This window comes from Aulonocara sp. 'chitande type north' Nkhata Bay, linkage group LG8 (assembly GCF_057382095.1).
Source record: "Aulonocara sp. 'chitande type north' Nkhata Bay isolate Kocher_YH1m ecotype deep benthic linkage group LG8, A_spYH_male_GT1.1, whole genome shotgun sequence".
NCBI lineage: Eukaryota > Metazoa > Chordata > Actinopteri > Cichliformes > Cichlidae > Aulonocara > Aulonocara sp. 'chitande type north' Nkhata Bay.
In genome coordinates, this window is record NC_141351.1 from 7,709,534 (window position 1) to 7,734,310 (window position 24,777).

Here is a 24,777-nt window from a genome sequence, read left to right on the forward strand (position 1 = left end):
GAAAGCTAGAGATGCAAAGGCTTATATAAATATAATCAAATCTAAATACATTATAAATACAGCCAGACCTTTTGAGTGGAGGATTCATGTTGCTCTAACAGACTACATCTATATTAAAGACACCATAAATAATTATGTTACAGAATCCAATATTTATTAGATATCAGATTACATAAAAACAGAAAGTGTTAAAAGATAAAAACACATACTTTAAAAAATTTGACATGAAGGCACACAAAGGAAACATAAAAATGAGTTTGGTGAGGAACAAGTCAATAATTCTGACAGCTACAATTATTCTCTCCATCTTTCTCAGATACACAAACGAGCTCATGTCATTCATCTGAATCTGTCGCTGTGTCACTCTTCTCCCATGGCCGTCTTGATGATGTCTGCTCGCCTCAGTTTGGCTGCCTCTTCAAACTTGGTGATGGCCTCATTACAAGATTTGTTCTGTGAGCAAAGAAGATCAACTGCAGATCAGTAATTAAGGCCTTGTTGTCATGGAAATAATTAGCAGACATTATTCTAGTCGGCAAAGTGTTCGCTCGTCAGACATATCCCAAAAAACTATTTAATAAATTGTTATTACACAAGACAACAGATTCGTGACTTCCTATAAAGAACGTACATTGATGAACTTGTGCCTCTCTTTCTGCAATCTGTAGAATTCCTCCACAGTCAGGTCTTCCACTTTTTTCTTCAGGGCAATGAAGTGGCAGGATGGCGAATGAGACTTGTGCTCCTTTCTGGCAAAAACAAGAGATAGATGGGAAAGTAAAGAGCTGTGGGCATGTAGTCACAAAGACTCCTAAATAATGCCACTGAAACACAAGTCTTGTTAATTATGACAATAAGAGTCAAAATGGGGGACCGGGGGTCACAGGCAAACTCTCGCACATTAAAGGAAAGGCTTATAGGAGTCAACAGCTGTTACTGGAGGAGAAAAACAAACAAAAAAAATAATAAATCACCAAGCCTCACCAAACACTCGTGTCACTGGATCGCTCGCATGTTTTTATTACGAGTGAGCCAAAAAGGGGGAAATAACCCAGGGTGAGCACAGATGGTTCTGAGCTGTCATAAAATGTTAGCAAAAATCACTTGGCAATAACTTTGACACCAATTTGGCAACATGTTTGAAGTTTGCTTAATAATACTGAAGACATGCTGGAGACATTATTAACGACTTGTAAAAACAAGAACGGCTTAAATTTATGGAAGAAATTAACAACTATTGGGCAGTTTATTTTTTATTTCTGAGCCCAGTAATGTGATGTGTGCTCTTACTCTGGGTCATCCTCTGGCTCCCAGCCCTCCAGCTCTTTCAGGCAAAAGAAACACATGGCGATGTCTGGGCTGTTCTCTGAAGGTGTGTGAATGAAGCCGGCTTTAGCCATCTGCAGGAATAAATGAAGATGTCATGTTGCACGAAAAACAAACAAACAAAAAAAACTTCATATAGAGCTTTTCACACGTACCACTCGGGTTTATTTAATTAAAATGAGTCATTTAATATATTTATTACTCACTTTATTTTTTCTTTATTGTATGTCATCTAGACTTTAAGTTATTGAGCTCCATACTCCATTATATTAATCTTTTGAGACTGTACTGTATAAGCTATTTGTTTTGTCATAACACTACTACTACAAATAATAATGACAACAACAACTACTGACAGCAGCATTAACTCAAATAACCAGTCGTTACAAATGTAGTATGCAGAGGCGCATCTCCGAACACACAACACATTGAACCTTGAAGCAGATGGGCTCCAGCAGCAGAAGACCACACTGGGTGCCTCTCCTGTCAGCTAAGAACATGAAACTGAGTTGCAGTTCGCAGAGGCTCATTAAAATCTCTGCTATAAAGTCTCAGTATCTGTTGTGGCATTCAGATCTCAGTGTCAGAATTTGGCATAAACAACATAGAAGCCTTCTGCCTCCTGTCAACAGTTCAGGTATGTGGGATATCTTCTTGGCTGACTTCGGGCCCTTTACTACCAACTGAGTGTCATTTAGGCAACACCACGGGCAACTGATTATTGTTCCTGTCAATGTCCAGCGCTTTAGAACCACTGATGGCTACATCCAAAAGGCTAACCCACCATGTCACAAGGCTTGAATTGCGTAAAGCTGTTTTTTTGAGCTTGACAGCGAGTTCACTGTACTCAAATGGCCTCCACAGTCACCAGATCTCAATCCAGTGGAGAGATTTTGGGATGTGGTGGATGCATCATGGATGTGAAGTCTACAAATATGCTATCATGTCAATAGGAACCAAAATCTCTGAATGTTTCCCGCACTTGGTTGAATCTGTACCACGAAGAGTTAAAACAGCTTTGAAGGCAAAAGGGGGCCCAACGCGATAGTAGCAACTTGTACCTAATAAATTGACAGTACATGTCCATAGTGATGTGACGTTCTGTATCGAGGCTTCAAAGCTTGTGTCGAGTAATTTAGGGGGCGTTTCCGCGATGCGCGTATCGAGGCTTGCCTCATTTATGGGAGGAGCTGAAAATGATGACGTCCGAAGCCTCGCTGCCCGGCTGTACCAGGTGACTGGTTCGTGAAGTGGTTCGAACTTTGCCGCGAGCTATGACAGCGATATAAACCCCTCAGACTTCATTCAAAATGTGGGTGTTTGATGGAGAGTTGCGGTTAGTGAGAGTTTGGAGACAGTTTGGAGGTTTATGAGAGAAAGTCAGGAGAGAATGGAGCCAGCTAAGAAGAGGAGGATGTCCTCACCTGTGTGGGAACATTTTGATTTTATTCCTCCCAACAAGGTATGTAAATTTCTACAGAAGATGTATTTTCATAATACTGATGGTGCAATACAATTTATGTTAAGCTGTCTGTACTTTTGTACAAGGTGAAGTGTTTGCTATGTGCCAGGGAGCTGGGATATAACAACAACACCTCATCCATGCTTAGGCACTACAGAGCTTTGCATGAGAATAAGGGGAACACCGATTGAGGAGTAAGACCAGGTGAGCCATCAAATGTCATGATAATATTACTAATATTAGTAACATTACTAAATGATATAACAATATTATACAACTGTAATAAGTTACGTGTGTGATTTTATATTTGTGCTTTGTCTTTATTGTCTTTCCTCAGGAGAACAATCTCAAATAGATGAAGACCTGGTTAGCATGGTGATTGAGGACTCCCAGCCATTTAGCATTGTGGATGACAAAGGATTTAAAAGATTTGTTAAATCATTAAATCCTAGCTATGTTCTCCCCACTAAAAAGGTCATAAAAGCAGTGAAAATGTAGTTTTTATAGAATAAAATGTGAACGGGCAGGACTGAGGCTCAAAGCCTCAGTGTGTAGCTGTCCATACCTCAACATTACAAAAGCACAACCACTGTCCACACCTCACCTCACAGTAAATGATCATTTCCATTTTAAGCATTTCCAAATAATCATTTCCCATACTGCCAGTATAAATATACACAGTATACTTCCATCACTACAATATACATGTTTTACACACTCCTTTTGTTGTTGACATTTACAGGCTGTGTGCAAAAGGCCACACTCTTCAAATTCATGCCAACTAATATTTTTACGTCCAGTAGGTGTCCTACTAGAGCAAATGAAGCTTCAAGAAGCTTTGCACTGGGGTGAACCAATTGGACGAAGAGCTTCAGTGCTTCGTGAAGCTTCATCTGCCCATCACTACATGTCCATTACTATTTAAATTTAAGCAGTTTTAATTGGAAAAAAAATAACTCGGATGAATCAACAAGGAAAACAATAGATCCTTGCAGTTAATGTGTCGGTTTCAGCGCGTTAAATGTGAGAATTTGTCGTAAATTGAGTACATTTAGGTTTAGGGACTAGGAGCCAAAACAAGTGTGTATTTAGGCATACAGATGGGGAGTCAGAAGATTTGTATTTCATTTAAATCTACAGCTAAACCAGAGTTTAGCTAGATTGTATTTCATCTGAGCCGCTTTTCTTTTTGCTTTCACGCCAGCTGCTGTTGTACTGTTAGCATGTCAACAGTAAGGCGTCGCTCACCGTTTCCAACCTCAGTTTAAACGTTAACTCACGTTTTCCGGCGTGCACTTGCAGTCTTCGTCGAATGGCCACCCCCCATATGTTTTTAACCTATTCTCAAAAAAATACATTTTGATGTTTTCCTCGTTGTATGGATCCATTGTATTCACTGTCGCACGAACCCGTGAGCTAAACTACAGAGCCTTTTCAAATTTCGACGACACTTCAATTCGGCTGTTTTGATTGGTTGCCCACCTTCTTCGTGTGTATATTAGTTAATCGTATGAGCACAAGAGCGCCATCATGTGTTCTTGACCGAGAGAAAAAATAAGGAAATTTATTAGACAAATGCGCTCAAACTACGTTTAAAATTTGACTCGACTTTATTTAAAAAACAAAACAAAACTTGCTCTCATTCATTACTCTCTACCTTCTACGTGAGCACGAGTCAACCTTAAGTTCAAGCATCCGTTATACTTGCGTCCCACTTCCGCTTTGTGGTCATGGGCAATGTAGTTCATTACGTTTATTGGTCGAAAGCACAACGCGCGGAACTTTGTGAGACAGTGTCACATCCTCTGTCAACAACCGGTTCACATAACCTCACATTAGCATCCCTCACTGAGCTGATAGTACCATTAAAGTGAGCTTAACGTGACATATGCTCATTCAGCGGCTTCTTCTTCTTCTGCCCCCGGGTCCAGGTTATGGAGGGACGGTGTGCTGTCGAGACTTGGGCACAGTTTGGGTTTTCGGGAAGATCTTATAAAGTGAAGATCCTCTGTGGTTTCGGAACAGATGTTTTAATCTGCACTGGCACTGAAGAGATCTACGTGTTCAGTAAACGTGAGAGGAAAATCACGGCAAGTATCCGATTTACATGTATCAGACACAGATAAATAGATATAGATCTATGTACTTTATTTATCCCACACTGGGGAAAGTCACTTGTTACAACACCACAAGGGTCAGAAAGCAAAAAAGTTAACTAGAGATATATTAGGGGAAAAAAGATACTAATAAATCTAGATATCAATCAAATATTAAGCTATACTAAGACATAAGCTACACTGCAGGGCATATCTCTGGATTAACCATACTGTGTGTTGCTTCGTATTGTGCTGTTGCAGACTGTCCTCCTGTTACCTGCTGCTGTTAATGACCTGGTTGGAAACCAGGACAAGCAGCTAATCTATGTTGCATGCAGGAGTGGAGTTTACCGTGTAAACTTACAGTTTCTGCTACACAGGTATGAACCCTCATAGTTAGATTTCAGTAAACCTTTTTTAATTAATGCTGTTATTTCAACTCTGCTAAATTGCTCTTATGTAATATGACATTTCTCCTCTGCAGGGATCAAAGCTCTCAAGCTGATGCATCCTCCAGTCCAGCTGAACTGAAAATCTCCCAAGAGTGTCTCGTTGTTGGAGCAGATGAAGTGTCATCTCTGCTCCTCGTTGGCTCTGTGCTCCTGACCCTTTGCCAGAGAGATGCCTCCTGGCTGCTGACTTTGTACAAAACGCCAAAGCAAACGGCGTCTACTAGCCACAAGGAGTTTGGCTCGTTCCATCTGCCGGTGGCCTCAGCTGTGGACTGTGGCGCTGCTGAGTCAAATAGAGGACCAAGAAAGGGCTCTGTGCTAATTTGCATCCATTCGGGTGATGTAGAGGCATCGTCTTCCTCCAATGCTTCTGCAGAGTCAACTGTAGCTCAAGACCACTTCCACCTGGAGCCTCTCCTCTTCAAACTGTTATTTGGAGTTGAAGCCGCCCTTGCCAAATCTCCAGTCATCCTTTGCGGCCTGCCAGATGGGCGCCTGTGTTTCCTTCCTCTGCGTCTCCCGGGATCGCGCCTTCGAGTCCTGCACAGCCTGGAGCAGCCGGTCTGTTTTGTCGGTGCATCTGTTGTCACGGAAACGGGTCACGCACAGTGCTTGGTGGCGGCGGGCGAACAAGGCAGAGTGGCACTGATCAAGACTGACAAGGCAGGCTCAGAGGGGGGAAGCGCTGTGGCTGCTTTTACTGAGGGGTGTGTACCAGGGCCTGTATGGTGCGGCTGCATGGATAAAAGCTGTTTTTACTACAGCACTGGTGCAGATCTGCTCCGACTGGATCTGTCGGAGGGATCGTTTGCGAGAGAAAGCAAAGAAAGAGGGGAAGAGACATCTGGGACGACAGCGGCCGCCCTCCAGAGCCCCAGCAGTTTAAATGTGTGCAGAGTCATCGCCCTGGCTGAGCCTGCATGCAGCACTGCGGGTGAGCAGAATAGACGTGCTGACTTTGAATGGATTTATTATAAGTTCAGCTTCAATGTGCTCTTCAAGTTAGGAAACAGGAAAATGCACAGGTTCTACATGTTGTGCACTCATGTAATTCTGTCTTGTATTCTAATTTAAACTCTCAAACTATTTTTCCTAACTCTAAAAATGCTTCATGCACAGCAGGTGATGTACAGCTGCTTGGAGTGTCTGCCAGAGGGCAGCTCCAGAGGATCTGCTTACCTGCGGGGAGGGTGGATGAAGGATCGTCTAAGCTTCCTTCCACACAGGTGTCCCGCAGTGTCAGGGACCTCCTGTCTGCCATCGGGGATGTTTGTGAGAGGTATGCCCGTCAAGTATTTGATCGGGTGTGAAAGACGACATTTAAATAAAACACAGCAAAGATCTGTAAATATATATGTGATTTTTTTTTTTTTTTGCTTTCTTCATATAGAGCATCAGTGCTGAAAACAGTCATCAAATCCAAAAACCAGTTTCTGAGGCTTCTGAATCACGCCGTCAGCGTCAGTTTCCTGCTGATGGCAGACACAACTACTGATCTTCCAATTAAGGAGAAACCAATCAGATGTCATTTCGAGACTAGCTGGAGCAGACTGCTTCAGAAAGACTCCTTGAGCCTTGTGTGTTTCCTGCATAATTCAAGTCCATTTGTCCTGGAACGAGGCTGGACGCTGAGCATTACGGTGTCCCCTCTGTCTTATTCTTCCTCCCCAGCAGGAGAAAGCTCCTCCACTAATTTTTCATTCCCGTTTCACGACCTCCGTCCGGGGCAAACATTCGAAGCGTCTCTGCCTATCGCAGCTGCAGGTGATGCATCTTTCCCCATGACTGTGAGCTGCTCGCTCATCTTCTCGCTCTCGAGTCTTCTGGGAGAGGAGGAGGTGGCGGCGAGCTTTGCAGGCTTGCAGAGCAGCTGTATCAGTTTGCCCCTGTCCACACTGACAGTGGACTGGCTGCATGCTTTGCAGCTAAACAGTCCCACAGCTACTCATAAGATGGCCACAGTTCAGCCCAGCAGCGCCGCAGCAGATAGCATCCAGACCTTTTTAAGCTCGCGCCAGCTCAGGTGCGGCGGTAGAACGAACAGAGGAGGAGAAAGTGCTGCAAAGCCTGAGCCTGAGAAGTATTCAGCAAGCGTATGGGTGTCATCAGAGATAGTGAGGGATACGCTGAAGCCAAAAAAGAGTTCAAATTTGGATGCCAAAGAGTCGATACGAGACCCCGAAGATCTCTGCCTGTCTTTGCTTGAGCGACTGTTGTCTGAAGATACTGAAGGAGTGAAGATGGGTTGCCAAGGAGACAAGATTGCTTTGAGCACCTCAGTGGCCCACGCTCGTGGTCCAAACGGAGCGGCAATGAAACTGACAGTGAAAGAGGTCAATCGTTATCTAATATGATATAATCATATATTGGTATGTTTTATATCCTCATCGTCAATGCTCCTTTATTCTCCAGATAAACGTGGGGGAGGAGGAGAGCACAGACAAGGAGGCTACAATCGAGGTTCAGATCGAGAGCTCATCTTTAGCAGCGGTGTGTGGCCTGCACCATGCTGTGCTGCGCCGGATCCAGGTCCAGAACACACTTATATAACCTAAGCTAATTTCTGGCTAAACTTAGGTAGTTGCAGATTTTGAATATTTTGCATTCTTCTTTTTTAATGTAAAACTGTACAGATGTATAACAGGGATGTCAAACTCACTTCACATCAAGGGCCACACTATTTGATCTTAAGTGGGCCAGCCCAATCAAACTCCCATTTCTGTCATTGTAAAGTAGTTTAACTGCACATTTAATCCCAGAGATATGCTAATATAAGAAAAAGAAGTACAACTTCAATATTATCCCAGTTTTTCTGCATGATAGGGAAACGCTGCTGTAGCAAAGGAAAGAAATCTTTCAGTGTGACTATAAGGGGATAAAATGTAAGACATTAACAGAAAAGCTTCTGGTTGCTGATTGGCCCAACTGTTCTCCAATTATAAAGCAGATAGTTTTTGTTAATTCACAGAAAATGTCCTATTTTATTTTATTTCTTTTACCACGGACACAAGAATTCAATATTTATCTCCTCTTTCAGCTTTGCCAAACATGTCTAGATGGGCCGGATTGGAGTCTTATGTTTGACACCACTGATGCAGAACATACTGCTAGACTTTTGTGATACGTGCAAATTTGCCATTCCACCTTCCAGCCACTTGAATTGGCATAAATAGAAGGAGCGTAAAAATAGCGGCTCCCTAGTGCAGTGGTTCACATGTTAGCCTAACAAGCGAAAGACCCCCCGCTTCGATTCCAGGAGGAGACACAAATCCTTTGGGAAGGGGAGGGGAGGGCTGCATCAGGGAGGACGTCCAGCCTCACAAACACACTAAGCTACTCGCAGGAGAGCTGCGAGTCAGTGCTATGACATGGAAACTGGGACGATTCTTTTAACGTGTGCTGCAAACAGTGTGGTCGGTTTAAAAGGAAGCGTTATCGTGTCTTTGGGCTTGAGAACAACGCTTCATGTCCCTGTTTTACTTGAAATTCTTTAGGTTTGAATTTTTCCTCTGCTCCTCGACACAGACTCTGCTGCAGAGCGCCACAGAGAAAGCTGCCTCTACAAAGAATGTCCAGATTTTAGGATTAAGACGGGCGCTGCAGCGGGCCGAGGTAAGTGGGCCCGCGCTTGACGATTAATCCCATTAATGTCAAAGCCCTCCGTATCATTAAATACACGTAATTATCCAGCTATTTTCTCTTAGTTCAATTAATTGATTAGCAAGACTTTAGAGCTTTTGAGGGCTTGGGATGTCTGTAAGTGTGCTAAGATTAAAGCTCGTCTGTGTTTTTTGTTTCATGTGTCCTCTGTGCGTTAACAGATCCAGCAAAGTCAGATCTCAGGAGCCTTTGGTGAGGTCGTGTCCACAGTGCAGAGAGATCGGCTGCTTCTCAGTGTTTACCAAGAACTCAGACGAAATCCTCTGCTCATAGTGTAACACCTACACAGCTGCCCTCGCTTGTTTGGTGTTGTTGCGTAATCTGACTTTGCTGCCAGCCCTTTCACAGTGCAAAGCACATGTAATACTTTAGACTGTAAGATGGTTTCTATATGACATTTTACAGTATATTTTGATTTTGAAGAGGTTATAATTTGGTGATGTCTAATAATAAAGTTTCTCTTGTTTTTTCACATGACAATAAATTCAGTGAAGTATTTCTGTAACTTTGCTCCTGTTTGTGTTTATACTCATGTAACTGTTTTAGTTTCCAAGTATTAATATTTTACTACACAACCTCCAAACAGGACTCGGTGCAAAATGTACATTTAAAACAACACAATACTGTGCATGTTACTTTAACCCTAAGTATAGTTTCCCAGATGGCTGCTCCTCCCTGAGCCTGGCTGTGTCAGAGATTTCTTCCTGTTAAAAGGGAGTTTTTGCTTCCCACTGTTGCCAAGCGCTTGCTCATAATGGGTTTAAAATTGTATAAAGACCACATAATTTGACAAGCTCCAGAACTGTCTTACAGGTGCATTTTTACAGTCTCCTGATATTTCAGGTGTGTGTGTGACACAGTCACTACATTGGACACTTTATTAGGCACACCTTGCTAGTTGATTGGGTTAATTAACCCCTCTTTTAACTTCCATGCTTTCATGTTGCTTAAGCCAAACTCTGACTCTACCAGATGTCACAGCAGAAATTCACATTCATCAGACCAGGTAACATCTTTCCAGCCTGATATTGCCCTATTTTGTTGAGTCCATGTGATTTGCAGCATCAGTTTCCTGTAACTAGCTGACAGGAGTGGCACCGGTGCCGTCTTCTGCTGTTCGTCTTCTTCAAGGTCTGCCGTGCATTCAGAGATGCTCTTCTGCGTAGCTTGGTTGTAACGAGTGGTTATTTGAGTTAATTTTGTTGTTGGTAAAGCAGTTTGGTCTGACATCAAGAAGGCATTTTCACCTAGAGAACTGCCGCACACTGGATATTTTCTATTTTTCAGACCTTTCCCTGTAAACACTAATGATGGTTGTGCACCAGTAGATCAACAATTTTTAAGATAGTCAGAGGAGTCTGTCTGACACCAACAACCACGGCACATTCAAAGTCACTTAAATCACCTTTCCTCCCCATTCTGATATTCTGTTTGAACTTTGTCAGGTCATCTTGACCATGTCTACATACCTAAATTCACTGGGTTTCTGTCATGTGATTGGCTGTTAGATATTCTGTTTAGTGTAGGATCTGATGCGTTGTGCTTGAACATGGAATAAACATGGAACAGACAACTGAGATTTCAGTATCGTTATGTTTTCAGCCAATCATTTAATCCACTGCAGAAAAAACACATTCCTGATATGTTTATGTGTGGAAAGTTGTCTGAGGAAAAAGTTGCCTATGCCTTTCTCAGCATTTTGCGATGGATTGTACATTTTGGACATAAAATGGGTAATCACAGCCATTTTAACTGACACTATAATAATTGCAGGGACTGAATGTTCTTGTGATGGATAAGCTTCCTAAACCTGGTCAGGGAGATGCAAGTCATTGAATGTTATTAGCGATCTACATTAACTGTCCCTTTAATTGCCCGAGACATGGAGCAATTTCTGTTTTAAAGCTCCGATGAGTTTTTAATATACAGACTCACACAGTCAGTACAGTGATTACAAACAGTTTACATCACTGCAATAAAACAGACTTCTAATGGATACAAACCGCAGAATAGTAATTGAGTTTAAATGCAATTATTTTTAATAACTTCATAGTTACTCATTTGTAGACCTTGCTGTGAGCGCTATGATATGAAGAACTCAGTCTAAGAAGTGAATCTTAGTGGTTAATTTTTCTTAATGTAGACCAGACAGAGAGAAAATTAAAAGGACTGCACAGGATTGCATTTTTTTATTATGTTGAAAACTTGTTTTGTTTATTTTTTCTTAGTCTGTATCATTTCTGATCTGTCCAGGGTGTACCCACACTTCAGGCTTCAGCCTCCTGTGGCTCTGAACTGGATGAGTGGAAGAGAATGGATGGATCAGTCATTTCTATATTTTACTTTTCTCTAGGACTAGCACAAGAAAAAGGCACACAAATGTACATTTGGAAACTAAAATACTTAGCACTTAGCAGATATTTAAATTACAGAGGTTTTTCTGTGTGAGTGGATCAGGCACCATGTCCTGCTGTTTTCCCCTCACCTGCTGCAGGTAAGGTAACACAGTACTTCTACAGGTGAAGCCTTAGTGTCACTGGCTTCTTTTTTAGGTTCAATCATAATGAAAAGGTGACTCCTAACCAGACTAGTCCTAATCATTATTAGTATAATGATTATTCTGTTACAGTTTGAAGTCTTGAAACTAACATGCAGAAATAGCTTCTGCATGAAGTTGAATAAATGCCTCCAGATTGTTTGAAGTATAAAGTAGATTACAGGATTGTATTTGTCATGTTGTTGCATCGCATTCTAAACATATGTAACTCACTGAATCCTTTTTACTTAACAGCCATTGTCCCTTAAAGGTCTGGCTCAGACTCACAACTTAAGCAACACTCTGCGGGTTATTGTCTCATAAGTACAGCAAGCCGACTGATTAAAGTGTGAGCCTGCTGAGGTTCTAGGTTCAGAACTGGATTAGTGACTTAAATATCCTGGAAATAATGGGCTTGATCACTTAGAGTCATGATAGAAAGAAAATCTACCCTATTTCAATTACAACATTTCATGTATGAGGATATAATACAAATAATTTAGTCGTAAGGAGGTCTCACAATTAGATAAATACAAACATAAATGATCAACAACACATGACATATTACTCTGCGTCCATATTTATTCAACAAAAACTCAAAAGCCAAAAAGAACCACCGTAACTGATAATTAGCAAATGTGAGCAGCTCTATAAAAGCAGATATTTTGGTGATTTGCAGGTCTGTGTTAACACAATGCCAATAATTAAAGACATCAGCAGTGATCTTACAGAAGCAGTAGTTGCTGCCCATCAATCTGGGAAGGATTACAAGATTGAAGTTCATCATCCTAAAGTGAGGAAGATTATTCAATATCATTCAGGACAATCTTCCAAGGGGAGGATGTCCCAGCAAATTCACCCCAAGGTCAGACCATTCAGTGTTCAGAGAAATGGAAGAAACCAAGACCAAGTTGCATTTGAACAAACCACAAGACAATAGAAACAATATCCTTTGGGCAGATAAAACCAAACTAAAGATGTTTGGCCACAATGCATGATACCACGTGGAGAATACCAAACACAGCATAGCAGCACAAACACCTCTTAACAACTGTTAAGCACGGCGGTGGAGGGGTAATGATTTGGGCTTGTTTTGCAGCCACAGTAGCTGCGCACCCTGCAGTCACTGAGTCGACCATGAACTCCTCTGAATGCCAAAATATTCTAGAGTCAAATGTGAGGTCCTGTCTGACAGCTAAAGCTTGGCTGCTCATGCAACAGGACACTCATCCCAAGCATGGCAGCAAATCTACAAGAGAAAGGCTGAAAGAAAACAAGGTGTTACAGTGGCCCAGTTAAAAGTCCAGACCTGAACCTGAGCAAAGTGCTGAGGGCCATAACAGAGCTGTGCATGAATAAATATCTGCAAACCTTAATCAATGAAGCAATGCTGTAAAGAAGAGAGAACAAAAATTCCTTCTTAACAGTGTGAGAGAGTGATAAAGTCACACAGAAAACGATGCATTCAAGTTATTGCTGTTAAAGGAAATTCTACGTGGGCTGCTCTTTCACACTCTGCATCCGCATGTTGGCTCAGTTCTGTTAAATAAATAATGACACAGTTAAATATGTCATGTGTTGTTGTTCAGCTCAGGTTTAAGCCCTGGCGTGGACTGGATATTTTCTCATTATGGCCACATATAAACCTAGGAATTGAAACAGCCTTTGCTTTCTTTTCACCATGACTTTAGATCTAATATACCAAGATTTTAAAAACAGATTTTACTACAGGGTTCAGTCTCAACATCGGATTCCAGTGCTAGTTTGGGTCCACTCTCTTTTATGAATGAGCACACTGACACATAAACAGAACATGAGAATTTATTTGCTTAATTTAGAGCAGAACATAGAAACAGTGACAGCGGTCAGTAGCTTGGGCAGTCTTGCCAGGACATTTTCATTCTTGTCAAAATAACAATCACTGTTATTAAGAAGGGACTGAAAAAGAGCGAGAAGGACATTTAGGAGGAGAAAGCCAGTAAGCACCTGACAAATGTGCCATAATTTCAGCAACCATTGCTGCTGCTGAAACTGATGGTATTTTCTGCTGCCATCATGGTGTGATGTGCGAAAGCTGATAGCGTCAACACGCCTAAAGCAGCAGCAGGTGAGTTCTGTTCCTTGCTGCTAAACTCTTTCACTATGACAGCCAAGGTGCATCCAAAAACAGCACCGGCTTTGAGAATAGCAGGTGATGATGAAGAACAAAATTGCTAAATTTGATCCAACAAAATGTAAATGATTTTAACAGCAAACGCAAGAGCTGATTATAAGACATTCAACAGTTTAACCCCTTGAAATCTTGAAATCGCCAAAAGATGAATCTCTCAAGAAAACATTGCAGTTTTTCAGCTTAATAAAGAAAAACAAAAGTCGACTTTCTGACTTTTATACATTCTGTCTCTCAGGCCACAATATCAAACGTCAGTGGTAAACTTGATTATAGACTGACCAGCCACTTTATTAGGTATACCTTGCTAGTACTGGGTTATGGTACCCTTGGATTGTTTTTATAGCTTTGTAGCAAAGATTCAGCAAGGTGCTGGTCCATAGTTACATGATAGCATCACACACTTGCTGCAGATATGCAGGTTGCACATCCATGATGTGAATCTGCCATTCCACCACATCCTAAAGGTTGTTATATTGAATTGAGATCTGGGGACCATACAGTGAAGTCATTCAATATTCAAGAAACTAGTGACGTGGTGCAGAGGCAGCCACCACCACCAGCAGTCTGAACCACTGATACAGGAGAATTCAAGACTCATCAAACCAGGCCACATTTTTCAGGTCTTCAGTTGTTCAATTTTGGTGAGCCCTTCTGCGTTATAGCTTCAGTTTCTGGTTTGTAGGTGACAGGAGTGGCACCCAGTGTGGTCTTCTGCTGCTGTAGTACATCTGCTTCACCATGTGAGGTGTTCAGAGATGCCCTTCTGCATACCTTGTTTGTAAAGAGTTGGTTATTTCTGTTTCCTATGAGTTTCTCCTCTGATCTATGACATCAATGAGGCATTTTCATCCAGAGAACTGGTGCACACTGGATATTTTCTGGATAGTAGTGTCAAAATATCCCAGCATATCAGCAGCTTCTGAAGTACCACCTTGTCTGGCACTGACAACCATATAACGTTCAAAGTAGCTTCAATTACCTTTCTTTATTATTCTGATACTGAGTTTGAACTTTAGCAGGTTGTCTAGTGTGCCCAAAAGCACTGAGTTTCTGCCATGTGATTGGCTGATTAGGTCATTTTCTGCCAACTGTTGGTCTTTCACCTCATCAGGCCCCAATCAACCGACTTCTTCAAAACACACACATGCTAAGTGCAGTTTTTGACTTCTTGATTTCAGCTATTTAGCACTTGATCAGATGTACCTAATGATGTGGCTGGCAAGTGTATATTGAGTGAGTTCATAATTCCCTGCTAACACAGAAGAAGTTGCATGTAGATAATAAGCTTCCAGCTGCATTGTTTCCATGTAGTCAGAATGAAATAATGTCCATCATAAATCCACAAGGAACACTTTGAAATTGGTCATAGTGTTATTAACTCCTATGGCACGCTCACATGATGTAGTACTGCTAATTTTGTGACATTAATGGGAAGGAAGCATATTTTCAGCTTTTTATGATATCCCTGGTTCCTTTATTTTCATAAAACAATCTTTACCTAAACAAAATAATGCAAGATATGCATTTTTAAAAATCTCTGTGTTCACAAAAGAAAAAGAAAACACACTCCAAGTACGAGTCTCGGGTACAGTCTTTCTCTGTTTCTACAGGCAGCTATTTGAAACCTTGTCACTCTCGTCTCCTAATAACCTCAGTCAGTAGTACCATGCATGACTTCACCCACCTAGAGGGTGACATCACTTCTAATGGTGACTGCGTCTGCCTCAAATGGCACCCTGTGTCACTTGACCTAATGAGTGAACGGTACCATTACATGCCCACACTACAACTTTACTGGCTTGCTCATGTAATACTTGTTTTTAGTGGTTAAAAGGCAAAAAAGATATAGATGGAATGATGAATATACATAAAAGGATGTCATGTCATGTTACGTTATGTCATACTAATAACTAAATCTGTGAAAACATGAAGTGTTCATTAACACTAATTGTTAAAATCCTCACTCAAAACACTGTTCACTTCATTGAGATTCTCTTGGCCTAATATATACATATGCAGTCCTCTCTTTGTTCACCTAGCTATGTGAGCCTCTCTCAATAATGCTCTTTGCAAAAGGAAAAAGAATAACAGTGATTTAGATTCACATTAAGCACTTAATGCCAACAATGAGATTAGCTAGGACTCAGGTTTGGACTAATATTGGTTTGTATTAATACTCCCAGAGGGCTGAGCTGCTCAGGCAGAGTCCATCTCCCTTAAGAGTGCCTCCCTGGTCTCCACGCAGGTATTTGCCATTCTTGCCACGGATGGCGAGACGGCCGTGCTCAAGGAGCTCCAGAGTGAAATCCTCAGGGGCCTCGCCATCTGAACACACCAGCCCGGCACTGTTAACGTACCAGAACCGGCCATCAGCACCTGCAGGGGTTTAAAGTAAATACACCAAAGTCAGACAGAGTAGACAAATTGCAGTAAACAAGCAAATTAGAGGAAAACTAAGCAACCTGGCTTTATGTATGTTTGATGTATGTGCTGACCTTTAATATGGTAGGCTCCATTGCTGAATTGCACAGTGAAAATGTCATAGACAGATCTGCTGGCATCCAGTGTGTTCGAGTTTCTGTGGTGGCAGATGAATCCATTCTCTCCTCTAAGGATAAGCATGGGTCGGTTGATGAGTTTCAGAGTGAACTGTTCATCATCCCCTGGCAAAAGTCAACATAGTAATGATCAGAAAAAAGAGAGGTAAGAGCCACCTCTTAATTACCAAAGAAAGGGGTTATAATATAAAGGAGTGTCCCCTACCGATGGAGTCACTGACAGCGACTAACTGGCCGTTTTTCTTGGTACAGATGTATTTGCCATTGCTGGCTTTTAGTGCCACCTTGTGGCCAAGCCACTCCACTGAGAACATGGTGTTTGCTGACCTGTGGTGGAAAAGATTTCACACTTTTTTGAAGTTCGGTGTTTTGGATAATGTGTAAAATAAAACGAAAATTGCCTAAATTTGCTGGGATCATTCCTTCATAACAGTTATTTATCATTCTATGTGATTCACCTGTTTGCTATCTCATGCACTCATTTGACCATCCCTCTTATGTTAACCCTTGCATCTTAATTATCAGTTGCAATGAGTCAAATTTATGTAACGTAAAATGTCCAACTGACTCATTTTCAATGATAAATTCATTAATTTTTCTCTATACAACATATAAAAGTCTTCTCTTACAATTCAGTTGCAGTACACTGGACGCCTCCATGAGCCACCAGAGCCCAGCAGTTCCCTTGGCTGGTGCGGAACGTACACTTCTTGGTTTCCTTGTCAATCTCCATCTGAAACGTCTCCATGTCTGTCTCATCTTCCTGATTGGCTGCAAGGCTCACTCCTGGGAGAGACGAAATAAACACATGCTGTCACTGTTACTTTGCTTTAAGCTGGAAAATGTGAGGTGTTTTTAGTGTTATAGAAACACTGTGATTAAAAATGAAGTCGCACTGATTTGTTTAGCTTGGTCTACAAAAGATCTTGTAATTATATCTGATCCTGTTATTTTTAAAAAATCTTTTAAACTGCACTCTTTATCCCACGTGTCGTCCTCGAATATCTTCCTGAGGGTAAATACATTTTCAGTGATTGCAGCTCTGGATGCAGTTATGAAAAGAGCATACAGGAAATGGAGAAACAAAATAATTATGCCAAGGCAGGAAGATGCTTCTTAAAGTGAAAGTGTTATCAGCTGTTTTAGAGACACAACACTCTCACCGTGAGGCTTTGTGTTGATTACACCAAGACCACTTAACACCTGAACAAAAATCTCACTTGTGACTGAAAAACACTTTATTAAAATCTCTATTATTATTTTAGTATTTCTATTATTTACACGTGAAACAGAAACAGCTGTGACAAACTCTTACTTGGGTACTTTGTCTTCTAGGTTCAAAGGCAAACAGGCTTTACAATTAATCCTCTGTTATTTACTGAATGTAACCCATTAGTTTTAAGTAGATAATTTGCTTCTTGTCTATACATATTTTAGTTATTTTGTTGATTGCCACATTTTAACACTGTCCTGAACGCAGAGAGGAAGACAATAGTTTGCCACAAACTGCAAGACAGCTTGCAGAGGGCTAAGCCTAAATTAGATGCATTCCCGAGTATTCTCAATACATTTTCCTAATCCTTTAACAACACTAATCTGCATGCCTCTTATCTCTTCCTGTTCTATTCCCTGGTCATCATTCTCCACCTTCATCCCTTCCCCGATCTTTTCCTGCGTACCCCCTGACCCCCCTCAAGCCCCACCTCCCACCCTCACCCCACCTTTGGCCCTGTCAGTCTGCCCTCCTCACAGCAGGGCTCTGATATAATCAGCTTTCGAGTGCTACCCGTCCAATCCCTCAATCCCCTCAATAAAAGAATAAAGGAAAAACAGGAAGAGACCAGAGGATTTTATGGTCCACACTTAGCAGGATGTGCAGATAATTACCAAAACCTCTCAAAACTCAAACTGAAGGAAGCACGGATGATAAAGCAGAGGGATAACATGGTAAAAATGCAAAAGAACCAATGGCACCGTTTAGTTATAAATAAACTACACTAGTGGGTTACAATAACTTGCTAGGGTCCATAATGAGTATCTATGCTTAGACCTCTGAGGGTATAAGGTCCAGCTTTTTTAACTGTTCCCAGAATTTGATTTAATGTGTGCTTTCAGTTCCTGTGGTCCTTTTCTTTGGAACAAGCTTCCCCCTGACCTGAGGTCAAATAGAACTGTATCTACATGCAAAAGAGGAAAACAAGAGGAAATAAGTCAGACTACACTAGAAGTGTCTTTGATACTAACCACTGTGGGTTAGTATGTAACATGCATGCACAAATTAATGTTTGACACTGAATTTTCCACCTAGGACCATGTTGTACATTGTCACTGAATGAGTTACTAATTTGCTGAGCTGTTAACCTTGTGAAGCAATGGCTTGAATCTGAGACAAGGAGCATAGCAATGACTGATTCTCTTCCAACTCTTAAGATGACACATAAGATAGTACAAGAGTTCTACTTTACCCCGTTAACTCATTTCGTGGTAGTATCAGCCACCTCAAAAATGATCCCTTTAACTGCTAGCTGCCTGCTCAACTAATTTGAGTCACAGAACTGTAACTCTGTTTATTGTATTGGTGTTTTTGGGGCCTGCTCTAAGATTACTTGTACAAATAGGCTGTGCAATTTTTTTTGCCCCATTAGGTGAACAAAATTCAATTATTTTATTTGTATGTAAGCACCAACTAGCAGCTGGCCGTGTTTGCACATTCAAACTGTGCTCTTTACTTATGTAGCTAGCTAACCAAGCTAGCTAGCATTAGCTGATAACTTGGTGCTTCACCCTCTCCTCAAATAAGCTAATAAGCTAACAAGCGTCTGTGTCCAAAAAAACAAAAGGGCAGTGACCAAAATCTTAGGGCTGAGGTTTCAGCTGAGACTCCAGCCGTGGGTGAGGTCAGTAAGTTATAAAAAGAAAAATGTAGCAGTAGCAGTGAGTAGTTTGTAAGTGTTTGCTGCCAAGATGCTGTCATCTATGTAAACTATGGGTGACTGTGGTAAACTGCTAGCAACCAAAGCAATAACAAGGAGGTTTTTGTGCAGCAATGAATACGTCTTTGTGACCTTGTAACTGCTCATTATGATCAAGACATCAAGTGGTTAAAGGTTAATAATGGATGCATGTAAATAACTTTGGCATACTCCAAGACAGATAAACATTCAGCATGTGTGAGAGGCCCGATGACAAATTTTTTGTTGCTTCACTCTACAGCTAATTTCAAATCTCACTGTTGGAAGGAGAAAAGGGGGCTGACACGTGACAAAGATGTCATGGTTACTGAGCCACTGGGATGCTTTAATCACATCTTATTCACACCCGATAAACGTGGCATCATGAAGTCTTACAACTGGTGAAATTATCATTGATCTTAAGTGCATTTGAAGCATAATTTTTAGCCCTTCCACTCTTCAGCTATGCCTGGGGGCCTATCACTCCCATTCTCTCTCATCCCAACTCAATGTCATGCTTTGTCTACCTATTCCATGTGCCCATTTCACACTAATTCAACCCAGAAATGATCTTCACACAGGGCTCAGCTGGGACCTCACAGCTGCTATTTGATAGATGAGAGAAAGGGAGGCAGAGGAAGGAGAGAAGGATGAAGGAAGAGAAAGAAAAGAAGAACAGATAGGGAGGGAGATTAGATATACTGAAATCCAAGCCAGCAATCTGAGGATAAGAAGTGAGATGTTGTCATCAAACAACAAGCACAGCACACACATATCAGTACACTCTCAGGTGTATCTGGAGGACAAACAGGTAGATTCAGTAGTGCATTATTTTGGATCAGACCCCAGAACCAGCTCCACTTCCTGATGTTGTCTTACAGAGCCTGCAAGTGGAGCAGGCCTAACTAATCCATCAACGATAGATGGCTCTGGCGTCAATTATTAATGGTAAGCTGATGCTACTATCCCCATGTCCCTTATTTCTCTCTCTCTCTAAATTCTTCATCCTTTACAACTGCATTTCACTCCAATTATTTTTTCGGCTTATCTGTTACTGAGCTCTGCACGCCTGATCATGTATACGGTATGTGTGCTTTTATGTGTCTGTGGACCTGAAAAGTTTGTGAAAATTTGGACTGTCATCTCCTTTTCACATTCAGGGCAGAGCGGGCCCCTTGTGCCCGAGGAAACGTGATGAGAGGTTTGATAACAGATCTGTATGACACATTAAAACATGCACACTTGTAAACTATATACAAGGAAAAGCACAAACACACACTTGCTTCAGTGTTTGATGCTGGTTAAGAATTTATCTGATTCACTCACCTTCCACTGAAACCCTACAAAAAAAGCAATATGACCTGTCACAATGGCATAGCTTGCTAAATAGAGCATATTTACTCTGTCTTTGATTTTTCTTTCCAGTAGCATATAGAGGTTGACTCAGGCTGAGGTTAACAGGTTAGATTAACTGGTTAGAGCGGGATTCGGTGGGGGACAAGTTTTGGCCGCAGGTATGAGGAAGCTTGGGTTTCTGAAAGCAGACTCCCCTCCCACCCTTGCCTTCCAGGAACAGGGGCCAACTTCATCAATAATTCAACACACCTCATCTCACCACTCGCTGCAGTAGGATGGTATGGTAGTGAGTGGGCGAGTGTCTCAAAGAAAGATAAAGCTTTTGTTTGTGCGGGACAAGCGTAGGAAGGGGAAGGAGAGAACAGATACAAAGTATGCTGCAAAAAGTATCCTTGCATGCATGCATGTGATGTGCTACATATATGTGTTTAGGGTTTAACCATTTTCTTCCTTTCCCTTTAACCAATCAGTTTTCAATGCTTTGGTTCCTGCTTGCAGCCCCCACTGCTAACCAGGAACAATGAGTGGTGGGGAGATTCAATTACAGCACCCAGGCCTGAAGTAACTCAACCCTGCAGACAAGAATCTGCAGCCTGTGGATGGCTGTCATGACCAAGTATGCTGACAAGGACTGGGGGGTGTATGCTAATCTGCCCCAAATCCAGTTTCAAATCAGACCAGCAAGCCCTTTGGACCATCAGCAATTGAAACTCTGTGCAAGTCCCTCCTAATGCAAGTGCATTTGTAGTCACATGTAATGTAACCCTCACAATTATAGTTTTTGTAGTTTTTCTGCTGCGCTAAACAAAGCCTAATGTCGACGTCAATGAGGAGCAGGTGTAATCCATCAGTGCAGTAGTGTGGTGTCGTGCCTGCGCGCTGATCAAATAACTCCCCTCCAACAGCCCGATCACAAGACTGAAGAGTAAATACATAATACAGTATCAACAGAGCATTACTCTGCAGTATATTGGTTACAGGCAGCTGTTTCAGTAAGCTCAAGGGGTAAAAGCGTGTTAACAACATTGCCCAACAAAGCCAGAAGGTACATTTGAGAAGGATTGAGAAGGGATTTTCGAAAAGAGCTCTATTTGTAATAGATTATTTAGTGAAAGAAAATGAAAACAAAGGGCCCTTTTTCTGAACATTTCACAATGAGGTATCTGATATTTTAGGAGTATGGAACCATCTTTTTTATTCTTAATACATAAAAAGTGATTGCAAGTTGTTCTTGAGAAGTCTGCTTCTGTTATTCTCCTTGAAATGTATGCACATTAAGTCTGTTATTTAAATAAAATAACTTATTAGTTTAGGCTCGATACTGATGTAGGCCAGCGGCCATGAACACAAATGACGTGCTTGTCTCAGGTCTCAACGATGGGGCTGATAGTCTCCCATATCAGCCCCAGCAATCTTGTTTTCTTTGAGACATGCAGCCATGTACTGTGTTGTTGATGCAACTTGATGTGCAGACTACATTACCCATAATTACCATGCATCCCTTATCGGCTGTCAATTTCTCCTTCATTATGTATGCACATAGGTCTGTGTCTGTCAGCAAAAGCTTGTGTGACCACTCTCGATGGCACCTAAGGTCAGCCTTTGTCCATTTAATCAGACATGTGGGATTCTTTAGGGTACTAGCAAGCTGCCAGGGGAGCAATTTGTGTGTGTGTGTATTGCAAGGATTTAGGATAAAATCTAATTCGCTAGAATATCCTGTCCCTCTGATATTTCTGTGTTTTCCTACCTTGTCTTATGGAGACATATCGCCCATTGGCTGCTGTCAGAACTACTTGAGGGTGACTCTCCTCCAGGTCAAATAGTTCATCTTTGCCTGGTTTCGAGCATCGTCCGGACCTCAGGGTCCCTGTAGGACCCATGGGAGACAAATACTTCCCCTCACAGTCTTTGAAGGCCAGCTTCCCACACTTCAGCTCCAACGTGTACGCTGTGGCCCTCCCGCTCTCCATTAGGAGCTTTCCATCATTGCCGAGGAACCGGCTGTCACAGGTCTTTAGGCAATACTTTCCTTCCTGGTAGACAAGGGTCAGGAGCGCTGCCACACCCCAGGGAATGTTCAGATGCACAGCAATTTCCCCATCCTCCATAGAGAGGTGGGCATAACGCTTACGGGCCACAGACAGCAGGTTAGCCTGGGGATGCAGAGCCAGGTGCACTGCCCACAGCTCTGCATCTGTGATCACCTGGGCAAAGCAGGACAGGTAGTCCCGAGAGCCGCCGAAGAAGCGGAGGTACTGCTCAGACTGCAGCGCCCAGCGGCCATCTGACTGAGCCACGATGAGGAAGCGACAGTCTGAATTGTGGCCATCTGCCTCACAGGTGACTTTGCCGTCCTTGTTGGAGGCCAGGTAGCGTCCCAGGTGACTGCGTAAATAGACCACCTGGCTGTCCTGGGAGTCCTGCTCTAAAGTCCATATCTGCTTTTTCTTCAGACTGGGAGCTGACGCATTCACCTAAGAAGCACGAAAAGGTATCACTTGAAAATCTTGCATATACTGATCCAACAGCAAAGCATCACCAGCAGAAATGCAAATCGACACCTTATAGTTTGTCACTCTTATTGTATTTTTATACCTTAAAGCCAAAGGACTCAGCAGTAAGGTAGCGACCCTCGTGATTGATCAGACCAAACTGCAGCTTCAAAGGACGGTTCCCATTTGTGGGCATTTTCACCTGTGGAATTGGAAGAGCAAGAAGAGAGAAGAGTGGAAAGGGAGAAACAAGTTAGCGATGAAGGGGGAAGAAACTTAATTTGAGGTAAAACTGAACACAGAAATAATGGAGGACTAGTGGGTTTTAAAAGTGGAATGGTAGGTGGTGATGTCACGAGGATGATGAAATATTAAAGTTGCAAAGGCAGGAAATCAATTCATTAAGGTACAGTATATAAAGCACTTCCAAGACCACAAATTCCTTCCCCCGCCCATGGCGTCATTACACATTTTTCCAGCCACAGCCTCCTAATTTACTTACTGTGGTTTTGTGGCTTTCCCTCTGCAGTTCCTACGGCTCTAATTCCAGCTCCCAGATTTAAGAGGCTTCTTTCACCGAGCGTCCTCTTGTAATTCTTTTTCTTTTTGCTCTTGCCGGCTCTCACATTCGGTTGATCGGGTCTCCCGGCTCGCCTCCACTGCCGCTACTATTCTCCCTAATCAGGTTAGAGGCAGCAAAGACTTGAGTCAACCTTGATCTCTCTTCAGTCCGGTGTCAACCCCTCTTTCTCTGTAGACTAATTTTGCTGTGGACTGCTTATCTCTGCTTCTACAGCCTACCCTCGCCCTCTCTCTCTTGTGCTGAACAGTGCTCTCTTGTCCGGCTTAACTCTTGTTCTTGCATGACTTGTTATTCACCCTGAAGGCTCAATCACTTGTTCCCCCCTCTTACTAAACTTCTCTGGGGTTTTGCATTTGCTCCTCCTTTGGCTGCTTTGCCAACTATCTTTAGATCAGTCACATCAAGTACTCTGACCTTCTTCTTCTTCACCTTCCTCGAAGTCTGGGGTTCCTTTTCTTTCTTTTCGTCAAAAAAAAAAAAAAATCAGGCACAGGTTTGATCAGCGAAGGATAACATCCTCCACAGTCATACTAATTTTATGGTAGAGGATTGAAGAAGTCCTTCACTCTTTCCCTAAACTTAAGCGGTCCATCGCAACTGAACTCAGCAACAAAAGGTGCTCGACTCTGTAATCTTAAGCCTCTCTCTGTCGCTTTTTCCTCCCATCCTCTCCTTCTCTCTCACCGCCTTTCTCTAACCTGCCATGTGTGTAATCCTGCCTTTCTCTGCCTCTGCACCTTATTCCGAGCTCAGCACTTCACCTTTTTCTGTGACGCATAAAGAGGAGCAAGTAGAAACAATGCAAACAAAATATACACACACACAGCCCCGTGTAACCAGAGCACTCCCTGTGCCTTTGGAGTAGTTGCCTGAGTGCAGCTCTCCTTACCTGGCCGTGCTCGGCTTTAGTTACACTCCTTCTCTGATTGCAAGCTCTCTGGGTCAGTCCTTGTGGGAACTATGTCTGAGAGGCAGGGGGAGTCGGACTTTACAACTGAATTTAGGAAAGGAGATGGCGGGCATTAGAAAGGCAACAATAACAAGCTAATCAACATATGGGGTTTTGAATGAATGTGTTTGTGTGTGTGTGGCATAAGCACCTGCAATTGTGTGTGTGTGTGCAATCAAG

General features: G+C 42.2%; 3 protein-coding genes across 5 annotated transcripts; 1 reads left to right on the forward strand and 2 right to left on the reverse strand.

Annotated features, from left to right (window-relative positions):
- Positions 1 to 132: 132 nt before the first annotated feature.
- birc5a (baculoviral IAP repeat containing 5a) lies at positions 133 to 4,456 on the reverse strand. Its single transcript, XM_086303120.1, has 4 exons — positions 4,069 to 4,456; positions 1,291 to 1,400; positions 632 to 749; positions 133 to 453 (listed from the first exon to the last, which is right to left on the reverse strand). Exons 1-4 carry the CDS (start codon positions 4,174 to 4,176, stop codon positions 361 to 363), a joined length of 429 nt encoding a protein of 142 aa, XP_086159246.1. The 5' UTR covers positions 4,177 to 4,456; the 3' UTR covers positions 133 to 360.
- Positions 3,703 to 9,876, forward strand: faap100 (FA core complex associated protein 100). Of its 3 annotated transcripts, XM_086303118.1 has the most exons (9): positions 3,703 to 3,811; positions 4,720 to 4,878; positions 5,146 to 5,264; positions 5,369 to 6,270; positions 6,456 to 6,615; positions 6,727 to 7,669; positions 7,749 to 7,865; positions 8,862 to 8,948; positions 9,158 to 9,876. In XM_086303118.1, exons 2-9 carry the CDS (start codon positions 4,723 to 4,725, stop codon positions 9,272 to 9,274), a joined length of 2,601 nt encoding a protein of 866 aa, XP_086159244.1. In that variant the 5' UTR covers positions 3,703 to 3,811; positions 4,720 to 4,722; the 3' UTR covers positions 9,275 to 9,876. The 3 variants fall into 3 exon arrangements, with proteins under 3 accessions (XP_086159244.1, XP_086159243.1, XP_086159245.1); XM_086303117.1 differs by lacking the exon at positions 3,703 to 3,811 and having other exon boundaries at positions 4,116 to 4,878; XM_086303119.1 differs by lacking the exon at positions 3,703 to 3,811 and having other exon boundaries at positions 4,116 to 4,878; positions 6,459 to 6,615.
- A 3,476-nt stretch (positions 9,877 to 13,352) lies between these two features.
- On the reverse strand, positions 13,353 to 24,019 carry fscn2b (fascin actin-bundling protein 2b, retinal). Its single transcript, XM_086304744.1, has 7 exons — positions 23,568 to 24,019; positions 23,169 to 23,267; positions 22,321 to 23,047; positions 16,893 to 17,049; positions 16,469 to 16,590; positions 16,201 to 16,368; positions 13,353 to 16,081 (listed from the first exon to the last, which is right to left on the reverse strand). The coding sequence occupies exons 2-7, from the start codon at positions 23,259 to 23,261 to the stop codon at positions 15,876 to 15,878; spliced, it is 1,473 nt and encodes a 490-aa protein (XP_086160870.1). The 5' UTR covers positions 23,262 to 23,267; positions 23,568 to 24,019; the 3' UTR covers positions 13,353 to 15,875.
- Positions 24,020 to 24,777: the final 758 nt, after the last annotated feature.